The 16,401-nt window shown below is 34.6% G+C and overlaps 1 protein-coding gene across 5 annotated transcripts in view; it reads right to left on the reverse strand.

Moving 5' to 3' along the window:
• Positions 1 to 16,401, reverse strand: part of TAX1BP1 (Tax1 binding protein 1) — a 53,733-nt gene that overhangs the window by 35,274 nt on the left and 2,058 nt on the right. For all 5 annotated transcript variants that reach the window (XM_023753830.1, XM_023753832.1, XM_023753831.1 and 2 more), the window contains exons 2-7: positions 11,784 to 11,949; positions 7,847 to 7,949; positions 5,014 to 5,201; positions 1,421 to 1,579; positions 575 to 723; positions 390 to 480 (exon numbers count right to left, since the gene is read on the reverse strand). In XM_023753830.1, the coding sequence (XP_023609598.1) occupies positions 390 to 480; positions 575 to 723; positions 1,421 to 1,579; positions 5,014 to 5,201; positions 7,847 to 7,949; positions 11,784 to 11,942 (849 nt within the window). In that variant the 5' untranslated portion in view covers positions 11,943 to 11,949. The remainder of the gene's footprint in view (positions 1 to 389; positions 481 to 574; positions 724 to 1,420; positions 1,580 to 5,013; positions 5,202 to 7,846; positions 7,950 to 11,783; positions 11,950 to 16,401) is intronic.

Below are 16,401 nucleotides of genomic sequence, written 5' to 3' on the forward strand. Positions count from 1 at the left end.
CCGGGTTGTGGGCTCGATCTCCAACAGGGGCCATGCAGGAGGCAGCCGATCCATGATTCTCTCTCATCATTGATGTTTCGATCTCTCTCTTTCCCTCTCCTTTCCTCTCTAAAATAAATTTTAAAATATTAAAAACAAAAAGAGTACCAGAGATAAATGAATTAACATACTTCTTGCACTTTACTCTTTAAATGTATGGAACCTCCCGTTCCAAAAAAGCCATAAGGTGACTGCAGCCCAAGCCAACATCCTGAACTGCAACTACACAAGAGATCCTGAGCTGTAAAAACTCAGCTAAGCTGCTCCCAATTCCCAACCACTAAATAAGTTTTAGAGTAATTTTCTTATACAGCAACAGAAAAGTAACAGAAACGGAAAGAATAAATTACCTTATAAAGTTCCTTCTCATCCTTTTCTGTCTTCAACTGATATTCAAGTTGTTCTCTTTCACACTGGACCTTCCTGAGTTTGTCCTTTAAACTGGGTTAAGGTCATGTAACATTAATATAGACGAAATAACTTTGTTAAAACATTTTTAGAACATAAAGATATCTTTTATAAGTGTCGGAAATACCTGTCTAATTCAGTTTCTTTTTCAATTGCTTTATTTGTCACTAACAGAATATCTTCCTCAAGCTTGACAGCTTTGGATGTAGCATAATTGTATCTCCTCTTAAGTTCTTCATTTTCCATTTTTAAATTTTCTGATACTTCAGTAAGTTCCTAAGAAAGAACAACAATACAGTATTTTGAGAAACATAATTAGTATGATAAAATATGCATCTTACAGAAATCTATGTATTCTTAAATTTTAATCCCAAATTTGTCCCCTCGAAAGTTTATAAACTAAGACTAAAAACTAAACCAGAAATTGTAACATACATTCAACTTTACATATACTAAATTAACTTTTTTCTTGCATTTTCATACACTCTTGTTGATTTCACTAACTTCTCCACCAGAGGGCAGGCAACGAAAATGAGAAAAAAAAAATTTAATTAGTCACTCTCATATTTGTCTAATACTACATCTCATTTCACTGAATTCTGATTTTTGGAAAAGTAATTTAACTACTTTATTATATTTTCTCTTATTCAGTGTTTATCATTCCTAATTGTATTTCCAAGCCCTCCCCTCAAAATCAATCAAATACTCTACATTTAGATATAAAGCATCTAGAAACAGTTGTCAGGCACTATGTCATCAAGCCTGGTACCAAAAATCCAAAATTTTAATCATTTACAACATAAAAAAAGTTGTGACAGAAGGTTGATAGAAACTGATCTGTTTTTGTATAAATATCTGTCTAAATGCTATTGTTTTTCAACACAGGGTTTTCACTCACTGTAATTGGTTCAGTTCTTGTAAAAAGTGGGTTTCAGGCTATCAACTCCTATCAGTTATGTAAGACTCAACCAACCTTTTTCTCTGCTTGCAGTTGGTCACATTTCTCTTTTTCATGGTTAAGTTCTCTTTCCATTCTTTCAATTTGTTCTCGAAGTTGTGTTGTTTCTTTTTCTAGAACGGCAAGCAATTTTAACAGTTCTTCTTTTTCTTTCATGGTTTTCTCCATTTTCAACTGTAAAACAAAAAAACTCATACTGGGTCTTTTTTTTTTTTAAATAGTCCTATAATGTTACAAATTGATTTCCCATTTCAAAAAAATAGTAAAGACATTCAGAAAGAATTTTTACATACTACTTCATATCAAATAGCCTTATTTAGCATTCAGGTAGAAAAGTTCATGAATCAAAAGTTCATGAAGCTTCCTTTGGTTGGGCAAAGAAGAAAAAAATTAAAAGTACAGCTAATGAATTTTATTATGATGTTTCCTACTGATCACTTTTCAAGTCAGTACTAAAAATAAGGCATAAAACTCCATAAGTGACTTAACTCTGGGCATATCTTGAGTAATAATTTGGAAGAAAATGTATACCTCTTCCTGAATGCAAATCATGGGAAATCGTTGAATCTATTAAGAACTTTCTTATGTTACCTAAGGCCTTCATCTAGGGATTACTATTAAAAGGGTTCTTTAAATAAGGTATTAGGAATAAATTTCAATATGTGATGCCTTTTATGTGGCATAAAATAAATAAAAAAACTTTATAAATAAATGCAAATTTTAGGACTAAAATGCGGACTGTAACATTATATTAATTATTATGGAAACACTAATAGTTATTCTGTTCAGGAAATCTAAACTCTAATATTCTAAAAAATTAATGAATTAAGGGACCTAAAATAGTAACTAAAATGGTTAACACTTCTCTTACAGGCAGACATCACTGACTCTAATGAGGAAAGATTGTATATTCAGAGGAGGCATCGTATACATTTAGCTAAAATAAAATGGCCTGGCCGACATGACTCAGTAGTTTACTCGACCTGTAAACCAGGAGGTTACGGTTCAATTCTGGTCAGGGCATATGCCCAGGTTGTGGGCTCGATCCCCAGTGTGGGGTGTGCAGGAAGCAGCCAGTAATGATTCTCTCTCTCATCACTGATGTTTCTATCTTTCTCCCTCCCCCTTCCTCTCTGCCATCAATAAAAATGTATTTTAAAAATAATAATAAATAAATAAAATGTATGCCCAACAATAGACCCCAAGTCAGTTTTCCAGGGTCATGGAACCAAACTGATTAAAGTCTAAAATGGTTTTTATGGAAGTTGAATGGCTATAAGTTTTTAGAATGACCCTTCTACCTCATTCATCACACCAAATGAAAATGACAGGAGTAAATACCCTCAAAAGAGAAAAGTTTATTTACTGAACGTCTTTCATACCTTGCCTATTTTATTTTTTATAATGACTTTTGGCTCTAAACTTTCTCATAGCTTAAAATATAGATACATCTTGATATACTGCAAAAGGAACATTATAAAAGAACCACTTTTCCCCAGTGATTCATTTAATTGGTACATAAATTCAAATTAGATTAAAATGTATACAAGTCAAATTCCTGCCCCCAATTCTGTATTGTGAAATCTTTCAAGCACATAGCAGTTAAAATTTTACAATGAATACCCATATACCCATCACCTAAATTCACTAATATTTTGCCATTTTAATTTTATTTCCCTTTATATTCAGTACTTAATTTATTTATGTAATTGTGGAGGAGGGGAACTAAACCATTTGAAACAAAATTGCACACTTCACCCCTAACTACTGAGAGCAAGCATCTCCTAATAAGAACAATTTCCTATTCAACCACTACCATTATAATAGTTAATTAGTAATTTTTTAAAAACTCCAGGATCCAGTCAAGATTCACACACTCAAGCATTAAATTTTATTTATCACTTTTAATGTCAATAGTACCCTAGACAATGTCTCACATATCTACTATTTTTGTGCAGTTTTAGATAAAATCATTGAAGATTTTGCTGAATGTGAAAATTTAAAAGACTTGTCCAAAACTTGGTCAGAATATAAAAACATTTTATCTCACAAATATTTCCCTAAGAGACAGCAATTTACATTTCTTTATGAAGAAGAAGTGAAATAAATTGTATGGTGTCCCAATTTACTTAGAAAACGTGCACAAGAGATGCAGATGCCAAAACGCCCCTTCTTCTGTTAGCGGCCCTGAAGTCAGGGTGGTCTAGCAAGTATTCAAAAAGCTGCAATGTAAACTAACAGCATTCTTCTTAAGAGCCGGGCTTGTTTCAGCATCTTTGACTAGCATTCAAATACCAGGCTAAAAACCTTGATCATCAGGCAGTTGTCAACACAAAATGTTTCAGTCAGCCTATAAAAGTTACATTTCTTTATTTAAGATAAGAGAAGAATTTCTGGAAGGGGGAAGGGTAGATATGGAAGAATTCACACACAAAAAAAGAAAAAAATAAAGTATGTTATCTATAACCTCTTGTCTTTTTTCTCTAATCTCAGTTTATTAAGGTAAATAAGATAAAATCAAAGTCATAAAATATTTACATATAAAAAGCTCATCTGACTATAAAGAAAAGCAATGACCTGTCAGTAAATGTGAATATAAAGTAACCAAAAATGTATGCTGAACCAATTAAAGAAGCTGTATTTCACAGAAACACAAATGTAACATTCCAGTACTTAGGTTTAGGGTAAAAATATTGAGAAATATTTTGAAAGAATGTTGTTCTAATTTCTTCTTCAATAACTACTAAAAATTAAGACATAAGGCATTATTAGAGCATCTGCACAGTACATTTCTATTGGAGCCAATGCAATGACTCCAAATATTCAATTAAAAAAAATAGTGAGAAGCTTTTCACCTTTTTTCAGTTATGGTTAATCCAAACTTATTCATTTGATCAGATGACAAGGAAAAAAAATCATTCTAAAAATATTCAACTTAAACCTTGAGACTGGGATGCTTCCCTGATTCACTGCCACACTTGGGATAGAGTATGCTCATAGTACAGTAAAATAAAGTTCACATCCAATGACAGATTTATTGCTGTACACTACTTTCCCTCCAGCTTCACCTTCCAAATCTCTACCATTCTACACTTAATGGAGTAGGCCACCACCAAAGAAAGGTTGGGGGTGAGGAAATATTAGGAAAGCTATAGGTCTAAATTCTCTCAATAGTTGTTTATTGCACATCTACTATGCACAAAACACTTCTAGAGCCTAGGACAGTCCCTGCCACAGTGAAAGCAATAACACAGTTGTGATAAAAAGACTTTTAAAGCATTTCAAAAATACACTAAGTTATGCATATATGCATAATCCATGGTCACAGACAATAGGGTGGTGAAGGCCAGAGGTAGGGGCTGGCAGCGCGCTGGTGGGGGTCAATGGGGGATAAAGGAGGACATATGTGATATTTTCAATAATAAAGATTTTTAAACAGGAAAAAAAATACACTAAGTATTTTTCAATTATTTTAGTTTAAAAGCATCTGCTTTTTAGGTTATACACTTGCATAACGTAAGAATTCTTAAAATGCTAATTAACCTGTGTTCTTACATGCTCTGTTTTTAAAATTATCTATGAATCACTAACTCACTGTTGGTACTAACCTCAAGAAGGCCAGCTTTTGTGGTCACCACCAACATGTCAGAATTTCCTTCATCTTCCATAGTAAGCAACTCTTCAACTGGAGAAGAAGCTCGAAACTGGAAAGGTGTACTTGCTCCACGAATTTCACCCTTATGGGTAACGTAACAGAATTGATAAAATTCTCCATCATCATTTGGAAGGTAATATCCTGAGAGGAAGTTAACCAAAAATTATTAAACTTCTTATTATAAAATGTTACTTTAACAATATTTGTCACGTCCTCTCATTCCTGACCCTGTTTCTAGGCATTTAGGATATGTCTTTCTTCCTATTTTTCATAAATCATCAGAACTAGACTTTCCCTTCTTCCCTTAACATGCCCGAATTTTTCTACCTTGGGTCTAAGCTTATATTCCCAGAATATCCTTTTCCCAAATCTTCACTAGAGCAAAACTAAGTCATCTGGGAGAGTGTCAAAATGTAGTTTTCAAGGAGAGGAAGGCTGGAGGAGGAGCAAGGGAAAAACAAGCATAAAAATCTAGGAGGATTATTAGGAGTGAGAACATGCCATTTAAAGAAATCTTCCCTCAATTCATTACATGTAAAAGGGAGATATTAACAAAAGGAATACGCTACACGTGTAAACTGTGTAACAGCAGAAAAGAGGATGAGGTCCACTGATGCTGTAGAACAAAAAAGCTTTGGAACTACACAGACTTTATTCTGGAATTCCAGCTCTACCACTAACTATTATTTACTTAACCTCTTGTGCCCCAGAGTTTCTTAGCTGTAAAACAGACTCCAAGCCATCTATCTCAGAGTTCCAAAGTATCTATAATGTATTTATACCATCCAGGCCACTAATGTGTGTTCACTATTTGTTCCTTCTTTCTTGTTCAATTGTTACCTTCTCTTTCAAATTTTGCTGGATTATCCTAGTTCAAAATTAAGTTCCCTTCCCTCCAAAACGCCCATGGTATCTTTTACATTAAGAAAAACAACTTCCACAATATACCTTATATTACCATTCATTATACACATGCTTTATATCCTATATCAAGACCTCAGAAATATTGAGGGCAGATATAGAATATAAAAATTCTGGAATACCTGTAAAAAGGAAGCATTAAATGACTGTGAAATGAACCTACAAAAAATGAATATATTCACCTTGTCTTGGATGTTACTATTAAACAGAAATCTGTAATCACTATGGCTGTTATTCTTCCATATCTTAAAATTTTCAGTCTCATTCTTATGATATCTAGTTCATTTGATTTCATTCTTAAAAAAATAACTGGCCTTTCTCTTTAGAAATAAGAGAGAGGGGCAGAGAAAAATACAAGGTAAGCCAAGAACACCATCTGGTGCTTGAAAGTAAGAAAGAAGTCCTTTAAAAAGCACTGGGGGATGAAGGGAATATTAAAAATAAAACAAAACACAGGAGCTCACCTGATGGGAGTTACCTAGGATCAAAAAAAGCTAAGACAATTTGAGCAAAAAAATGATGATAGTATTAGACTTTATTCCATAGAATAAAGTAAGTATCCATGAGTCCATGGTGAAGAGGACTTTTCCTAACATAATTCCAACTAATAAATATACAAGAAATGAGAATAGAGGAGCATCACCAGACAAATACAACAACAATAACTATTGTAAGCAAGATTCAGTAATGTATACTAACTAAAATGAGTGGGTAAAAGTTTGAAGAGAAACAAGATTATTTCCTTAGTCTCAAAGTAACTCCCCTATAATAGTCACTAATTACAAAAGAAAAACTATTATCTCTACAGTGGAAAAATCCAGCAGATACCACCTTAACCAAGTGATCAAGATTAGTACCAGTAATAAGATATATGGGCATAGTGCTCCCTGATAAAATACACTGAGAAGGGTACAACATTAGTTCTCTGGTATTCTTCCTGAAAATGTATAACCTCAGTGCAATTATGACAAAGCATCAGACAAACCCAAAAGAAGAAACATTTTCATATAGAAAAATAATACAATAAACTGTTTCACATACTTACAACTGTAAACCTACTTTGCCCATCCCTGTCTTTTTCTCACCTCTAATCCCATCCAATATAAAAAAAAGTATAGTATGCAAATTGTCCCCTCCAACAGAGTTCTTTGGGAAGTTGGACCAGGGGATGGGCTGGCCAGGGGAAAGGAGGGAGGCCCCAGCTGGTGGCGGCAGGTAGCTGGGGAAAGGGAGGGAGGCCCTGGCCGGCAGCTGGCAGCCACTAGGGACCCTACCAGTGAACAAATTTCATGCACTGGGCCTATAGTTTGTTATATTACTCTAACATGAGTAATAGCATTGTTTTCTCATTTGGGAAAAAGAACATCAAAAGTAAAGAGCTGATAAGAAATCAACTCTTCAATGAAAGTTAACAAGCAAAAACCTTTATAATGTCTACATAAAATATCATGTGACCTATGTTTAAAATAGGTACTAGGTTTCTTTTTGCCAGTAGATATTTACATTATGACTTTTGCTAAACAAAAGATACTAATTGCCCTAACCAGTTTGGCTCAGTGGGTAGAGCATCGGCCTGCAGACTGAAAGGTCCCAGGTTCGATTCTGGTCAAGGGCATGTACCTTGGTTGCAGGCACATCCCCAGTAGGAGGTGTGCAGGAGGCAGCTGATCGATGTTTCTAACTCTCATCTCTCTCCCTTCCTCTCTGTAAAAAATCAATAAAATATATTTTTTTAAAAAAAGATACTAATTAATTCAATTGTGGTATGCTGGCTATGCCTTAGTAGACCATTACAATGGGTACATCATTTTTAAATAGCAATAAAATACCTAGTTTCACCCAGTTCTGCAGTTTGCAATTCTTACCTTGAAATGCTAATACACAATTTACTGTTGATCCTTCTACATAATTTTCAGGCATAGGGGACCATAAAAATGTGTAATAATCACGAGCAGTACTCCATCCAACCTAAAGGAAAAAAAACATGGAGATTATTAGAAAGTAGTTTAATATAGAGTGGTATCTTATAGCATATTGTTTTTTACTGCATCCTAAAGTTAAGATATGGGTTAATATGCTTACAAATCATAATATTTTAACCAGCATGTCAGATTTTATGGTTTTTTATTAAGCTGTAACCTAATGCTATAAAAAAATCTATATAAATGAAACAGTAGTTTCTCTACTATGTATTAAAATGCAATTTGATATCCAATTTCTCAAGGAAAATCTTAGTATCAAATAGAAAAACTTACATTTTGCTTAAAATTTGAATTCATTAAACAGGTTTTTTAAACATTATTTTATGCTTCAAAGTTAAGTGTTTAATTAGAGCCCTGCCCCTTAAATCCACTAACTTCACTCATCTTTCACCTTTAGCAAGTCTTGCTTGAAGCCAATTGGTAAATTTTGTAAAAAGTCCTTTATTATCAAGATGTTTATATACACAAATAGACTACCTATGTCCTATCTCTAAAACACTTTCAACTGACATGTATACATTACGTATCTCAGTCTGTATTATCCAGATGAATTGTAGTGTGCTAAGTATGGATTAGAGATGTGTAAAATAGGTACTAGGTTTCTATTTGCCAGTAATATTACAAGAAATAATACTCCACCGAGTTAAATTATAAGTATATTCTTAATTCTGATTGACCTAGTTTTAGAGATTGCAGAACACTGAAGCTGGAAGAATTTTAACAATCTTTAGTCTCCAAAGGAGTGTTTTCAAACTGTAGGTCACAACCCAGTAAGAATATATTAATTTAGTGGTTCATGACATTAACTTTTTGATTTATATAGAATTAGAAAAGGATCAGAGTACATGACAGCTAAGTACTGCTTCATAAAAAATCTTGTTTCAGATGTATTTGCAAGCACCTTTGTTTGCTAGGTTGCATCATAGAATTTGTTTGTGTGTGTCAGGGTCAAAAACATTTGAAAGACATTATAATTTTCATCTCTTTACTGATGAAAAGGAAGTTTAAAGAATCTGTGATGTAAATGATTTACCTCACCTATTAAGGCTCATGTTTTTCCCCTTGGAACTATTAGAAGATAAAATTAGATGATGAATATAAAAGCAGCACTTAGCAAAGTGCCTGACCATGGTGAGTACTCCTTAAGTGGTAATTTTTGTTAAGCACAGTGTATAGGAAATAGGTCAGATTACCAGAAAATACCTCTTACTAGTTATGACTTCAAATAAATTACTTCTGTTTCCTCCTCTTTAAAATGGAGATAATGGTAACAATCTCAAAGGGTTGTGTGTGTTTATTAAATAAAATAATCCCTGTAAAGCACTTAGCACAATACCTAGTACATCAGTGATCATTACATCCTATCTTAAAAAAAAAGGAGTAATATGCAAATTGACCATCACTCCAACAAACAAGATGGCCGCCACAAGATGGCTGGCAGGGGAGGGCAGTTGTGGACAATCAGGCCAGCAGGGGAGGGTAGTTGGGGGGAACCAGGCCCGAAAGGGAGGGTAGTTGTGGACGATCAGGCCAGCAGGGGAGGCCAGTTGGGGGCAATCAGGCCTGCAGGGGAGGCCAGTTGGGGGGAACCAGGCCTGCAGGGGAGGGCAGCTGGGGGGAACCAGGCCTGCAGGGGAGGGCAGTTGGGGGGAACCAGGCCTGCAGGGGAGGGCAGTTGGGGGGAACCAGGCCTGCAGGGGAGGACAGTTAGGGGTGATCAGGCCAGCGGGGGGAGGAGGGGCAGTTAGGGGCAATCGAGCCGGCAGGGGAGCAGTTAGGTGTCGATCAGGCTGGCAGGGGAGTGGTTAGGGGCAATCAGGCAGGCGAGCGGTTGGGAGCCAGCAGTCCTGGATTGTGAGAGGGATGTCGGACATCCCTCAAGGGGTCCGAGATTGGAGAGGGTGCAGGCTGGACTGAGGGGGACACACCCTGTGCACGAATTTCATTATCATATTGGTGTTATCATTAGTTGAAAGACACACAGTGTTACCATATTAGTTCAAAGACACACAGACTTTTAGGGACAGTGAACTGACTCTACAGTTCTTTTCATATCCCCTAGTGCTTCTACCATCTCCTGACAACATTTTGAACAATGGAACAGTTATAAAGTTACCTATGACTGTCAGAATGTATTGCTCCTAAGAGCTATACTTTAATCCAGTTATAAAAGGGTGTAGGTGTATCTACAGTAAGGAAGGAACCAAAACAATGGATGTTTCACATAGTTTAGTTTGGGGAAGTACAATAGTACTGGCATCATTCTTCTACTAATGCAATAGTGAAATAAGAGCAAAAAAGTAAATTAAGCAAGGGTAACATGGAAGAAAAAGAAAATCTTTAACTAGGATTAACCTGTTAGAAAAACATATTGGATAAGAAGTATTGCTCTTAAAAAATAAAGAAAGAAGTATTGCTCATAAAGGAAACTGAGAGGGAGTGTAAAGAAGATCAGAAGGACATCAAGGTTACCTAGCAAAAATAAAGATATTAATAAGTTCTGGAGAAACATTGAGAGAAAGAAAAACATTAGGGTGAAGAGAGCATACTTTTAGCCCTAACCGGTTTGGCTCAGTGGATAGAGCATCGGCCTGCGGACTGAAAGGTCCCAGGTTCAATTCCAGCCAAGGGCATGTATCTTGGTTGTGGGCACATCCCCAGTAGGGGGTGTGCAGGAGGCAGCTGATCGATGTTTCTAACTCTCTATCCCTCTCCCTTCCTCTCTGTAAAAAATCAATAAAATATATTTTTTTAAAAAAGAGCACTTTTAAAGAGGGAGGGAGAGGGAGATACTGAGGTCCGGGGGGCACTATTTTGGGGGGAGGAAGTAAAGGGAGACAGACACAATAGGAAAGGCACTGAAAATATATTTTCTGGTTATATGTGTACAAATATAAAACCTACAAAGAAATATAGAAAATGAGCCTATGAATTTTTAAATCTAGAAAAATATATACCAAACTTAACTACAAGCTATTTCTGGGGAAGGTGGGGGCTACAATGGATAGAGCCATTCACTTTCTTTTTTATATACTGTAGTTTTCAAATATTGTATTATCAAGAGTAAAGGTCCTTTCTATTTAAAAGAAAAATACAGCAAAAATGCCACATACATGTGAGGATGCAATGCTGATTCTTAGACAGAAATATCATAAACAGCATAAATGTCCCACCACGAGGTAAAATGTTTCAGAGCTACATTAATAAGAAAGTGGTTATAATTTTAAGTAAAAAATTCAGAACATAAGAAAGGTCATGCAGTCTATTCCACACATCAACCTACATACCTATATTTACAAAGACTTCCCACTGCCAGTACTTCGGTCCTTTGTAGACAGAATGAAGCTTAATTCCAGCCTTATCTTACACCACCTAAGTCAAGTTTTGTTCTAGTTAAAATTACTCATTCTCATAAACATTCTCACCTCTGTGCCTTTACTTATACCATCTTCCTGCCAGGAATGTCCTTTCCTCAACCTCATTACCCTGCTCTATTCTTCTCATTTTTTCAGGTAAGAAATGGAGAAAATGGAAAAAGAAAACAAAGATTCTTAAAATTTTTTCACATGACCTTGAGTGAAGCCAAACCTTTTGATCATAGACAGCAAAGCCTGGATTCAAGTTTCCAACATTTGTTGTATACTATCCCACTGTTAAATACAAAATGTTTACATTTACAAATGTAAATGTTTTATATCTGACGTTACAAAAATGACCCTGAATGTAGAGTGAAGATAGAGCAAGTAAAGCTACTGATCAACTGCGTAAAAGAAAATAGAGTGTACCCAGATGGAAGAAATAGGAAGAAAGTTTTTCTTACCTTGAATATACCAACCCAATCTTTTGGATGTGGATGGATATATGGAGTTAAGGTATAATGACATTCTAGATGTGCATTAGGAAGGTAACTCTTGGCCACATTTTGAAAGATGACATGGGCAAAATTGGAAGTCTGTGGGACTTCTTGAAAGGATGTCATTGTGAATCTGAAACAAGTAAATCACACAAGTTGAATGATACCCAACTAAGAAAAACTTTAATCTTCAGAAAATGTATCATTAAATGCAACTTACATTGATATCTACATCATAATTTTTGAGAGGACAAATACTTTTTAATATTGGCACTCCTCCTTAAAAATGTGACTAAATATAAAGACACAGACAAATTGGGAAATAAAGAATTTCCAATATGACTCAGAAAGTTACGTGGGAGCTAAAAAGCTTTTAAACCAAAATAAAAAACAAACTATGAAGTCTCTTGGAAAGCCTAGCTCTTTGCTTCTTTTGCAACCAACAGCTTCTATGTTGGACCTTTGAACTTCATTATTTTCCTCCCTAACCTGACCCATCCGTCCCTCTCCTAGGTTGTTGGCTCCTATAACATATGCTAATCTCTCAGTGCCTGCATTCCTCACCCATGTTTGTGATCCCCTAGCTACACATAAGAATCTTTAGGGGCCTTAAAAAAAGAAAAAGACAGTGACTTTCTGGAAGTGGGACCTGGGTGTGGGCACGTGTATGTGAACATCTTGTTTTGTTTTGTTTTAGCATCTTTCTCAAGTAATCTTAATCCTGTATGTGATTAGGACAAAGAACTACTATTTAGACTCTGACCTAACTCAACAACCTAAGTCTTCATTACCATCGCTCACTCATTTCCACTAATACCTAGACCCAAACTGTCTTCTTTGGCTTCTGGTACATGCTCCTTCAGATCTCTCAAACCATGTAAAATCTCAGCTGATCTACTTAAAATAGCTCAGCCTATCTGTTCCTCTACCTATACCAATTCTACCCTTTCATTCTGGGTTCAATAATCCTACCTTGACTTCCATTATTCATTTTTTCTTCCCATTAATTTCCACATAGTTACTGATTAAAAATAAATATATTGTTTTACATTAAATACAAACTGTAGAAATCTATAATGGATTCAGTAAATGCTCACTGGCTTACGGAACAACAAGCACTGGATAGCAGTTGTATAGTTAAAATAGATTACAAAAATCTACATGATCCAAATGCTTTCTGTGCTATACTTTTGGGGGGTGGGGGGGATTTACTTTTTTTTTTTTTTTTTTCAAAAGTACTAGTATAGCAACTGAGGATTTACTTCAAAAAGCTATCTCTACAGTGTGACACAGAATCGGTATCATCACTGATTCTATAATACATATAAGAAACTAACCCTATGGTACTTGCTTCTGAGTTTTCAAAACAAGACTATAATAATGAAGAAAATAGCCCTAACCGGTTTGGCTTAGTGGATAGAGCGTCGGCCTGCGGACTGAAGGGTCCCAGGTTTGATTCCGGTCAAGGGCATGTACCTTGGTTGCGGGCACATCCCCAGTTGGGGGCATGCAGGAGGCAGCTGATCGATGTTTCTCTCTCATTGATGTTTCTAACTCTCTATCCCTCTCCCTTCCTCTCTGTAAAAAATCAATAAAATGTATTTTTTTTAAAATAAAAAATAATGAAAAAAATAGGAACATTTTTTGCTAACCAAATTTATCTAATTTACTTCACAAATCAATGAAGTTTCTACATGGCAAGCACAACAGGAAGACTCTGCTCATATTTTAATAATTATTAAGTTTTTATTGCTAGGAAGTTCTAAGACAATATGCTTTTACAACTATTCCTTTTGCTGACCTGTTTAAAATACTAAGGCAAATTTTTAAGGTTTTGAAACAACAAGCACTTTCTTTGTATGTCTTCTCTGCTTCTGTTATGTTAAAAGTAATGCTTTATTAAAACAACATATTAGCTATCCCATAAAGAGTCTGTCAATCCTGAACCTGAAAGCCACTGTGGTAAAATATCAGACTGGTTGTCTGTTAAGACTCTCCCCACTTGTGGTTTGCCAGAATTAGGAGCTAAAGAAGAGTGTTCAGGATTAATCCTCCCTAGCTATCTCTGCATTAACAAGAAGGTTCTATTACCAGCAACCTATTTCACAGAAACACTTAACTGTCAATACTCCCCAGCTGATAACCCAAAACCTCCAGGAAAATAAAAAAAGTCACACTTATAAACACTGGAACCCTGCCTAAAATAACTAAAGAGTTCTATTACTTTCTCTTTGAATTGTCTGAGCTAATCTGGGTTTAGGGGGATGTCATGATGCTAATGAAGTCATTAATGATAATCTCTTTTCAAGTCAGTGGTTTCATAAAGGAAAAAAAACCCATTCAGATTCCAGTTTTGAAAAAAATGTTCACTACTGGTAAAATACTAAGAAAAACTATAACTGAATCAACTGAACAAACTTCTAATAGATACAACTACCTAAACTGATGCAAGTGAATCAGTAACATTTTTCTATGAAAAGACTGAATATTTAAGTTTCTCTGAGGAAGATATTCAGTAAGGAGAAAATAAGGCTAGCTTAGAATGAGTTACCCATGTTTTTAATTAGAAGCGGAATAAAAATAAAACCTCTTTTTTTTTCTTAAAACTTATCACATTTCCTAAAGTAAACTAAATCAACAAAGCTGTAATTATTTGTTATAAAACAAGGGAGCCGAGTTTAAACTTATTTAACCTCGATTACAATAGTGATTTAAAAATCCAAAATCCAACCTTACACTTTTACTTCACTGAAAAGTTTTCAAGGTATAAAATAGCATAAAGTATACATATATATAGTACTTAGATATGCTTATAATGCATCAAGAGGGATTAAAAAGTACTCATCATATAGTTAAGTCTTTACTCAAGAAGCATATGTTTAAATAAAGGACTTTTAACTATATTGATTGAATTTTTACCAGTATATATAAATGTATTTTCATGCTTTAAATAAACATATAAACATCAAATTTCATTTTAAACCCTCCCCCCAAATTCAAGTTTTTAATACAAAACCCTAACATCAGACTTTAAATACATTCATGATGCATATAAACCTGAAGAGTAAAATAATTTGTGATCATCCTATTAATAATCTTCATTAATCCCTCTCCAACACCCCAACCTTTTCAAAAAATTTCAATGTGATTAGAACTATAGAAATTTTACAAGTCATTCAACTCTTGTTTCCACCTTACTTTTTAAAATTAAATTCCAATATCTTCTAGTCACAAAAATGTTAAGGATAAATGTAATCTGAATATAATTACAACATGAATTGACCCATTTTAAATAGTAAAATGAAAATTTCTAATTCCCATATAGTTCTGTTTCTCTCCTCACACAGATGACAGGGAGTGAAATGATAGGCAAACTTATTAAAATGTTGAAATTCACTGAGAATACCAATGCAGCAAGATGATTCACGGGCAAATTAATACACTATGCATGCTCACACATGCACACACATATACACCACCCAGTGGAAAAGTGCAAAATCACTGCATCACCTTGTGGTAATGCTTGGGAAGTGTAACTTCATTAACATACTGAGAAAAAGAACAAACTGCATCCTCAGTTGGAGAGGAAATATGGCCACTATCCACAAGGGGAAGTGGAAGCAGCTTTACCAATACCCAATGTTTCTTCCCGTTCTCTAAAGCACATCTCAAGAAACATGGGTACATTAAGATGCAAACCAAGGCTAAGTAAAAATTTCCCCAAACTAAAGGACCAGATACATTTAACTGGGAAACAAAAACAATGCTGTCTGCAGTGCCCTCTTCCAGGTTTCCTAATATAGTCTCTAAAGTCCTAACATCTCTAGAGTTCCTTTACATGTGTTATGTTGTGAACTTTATACTATAAAGTCTTTGGCCAATTTTGTTACTTTAGGGATTCATCAATATTTAAGGAAAAGGGTAAATAATATGCAATGGGCATTCAGTTACTAAAATAAATTTGGGGAAATGGGAGCACTTCAATATTATCTTTACTTCTTCCTCTGGAAACTTTTTCAAGCCCCAAACAGATCTTAGTATTTTTCCCAGTGGCTCCTGATACTCAATTTATTTAACTAGCTCCCAAAAAATGTAAGCATTAGTCAAATAAATAAATAGACCATATTTAAAAACTTCTATACATTAAATATACAGAATCAAATTAAGTTTTTTAAATAAATTTTTTACATAATTTTCTAGTTCTAACAATTAGAATTCAAGAATAAGGTAATTTTGTTTTGTGTGATATGATTATGATGATTGTATTTTTTCAAAGTTCTTACCACTTAAACATGCTAAACTAATTATAAGTGAAATACCCTGATGTCTTGGATTTTATTTTAAAACTCAATGAGGAAAAAATGTTTGAGGGAGGTAATAAAACAAGATTAGCAAAACAGTGGTTCTTTTTACTTTGTTCTCCTTATGTATGTTTGAAATTTTCCATAATAAAAGTAAAACCACAGCAAATAAAAATTAGTAGTGAAAACGCATTACAAGTAGTGGTTGACAAACTTAGCAAAATTATTTTTTTAAATCTTCACTTAAAAATATATAAAATTTATAATTACCTCCAAACTTCAGT

This window comes from Myotis lucifugus, unplaced genomic scaffold, assembly GCF_000147115.1.
Source record: "Myotis lucifugus unplaced genomic scaffold, Myoluc2.0 scaffold_52, whole genome shotgun sequence".
NCBI lineage: Eukaryota > Metazoa > Chordata > Mammalia > Chiroptera > Vespertilionidae > Myotis > Myotis lucifugus.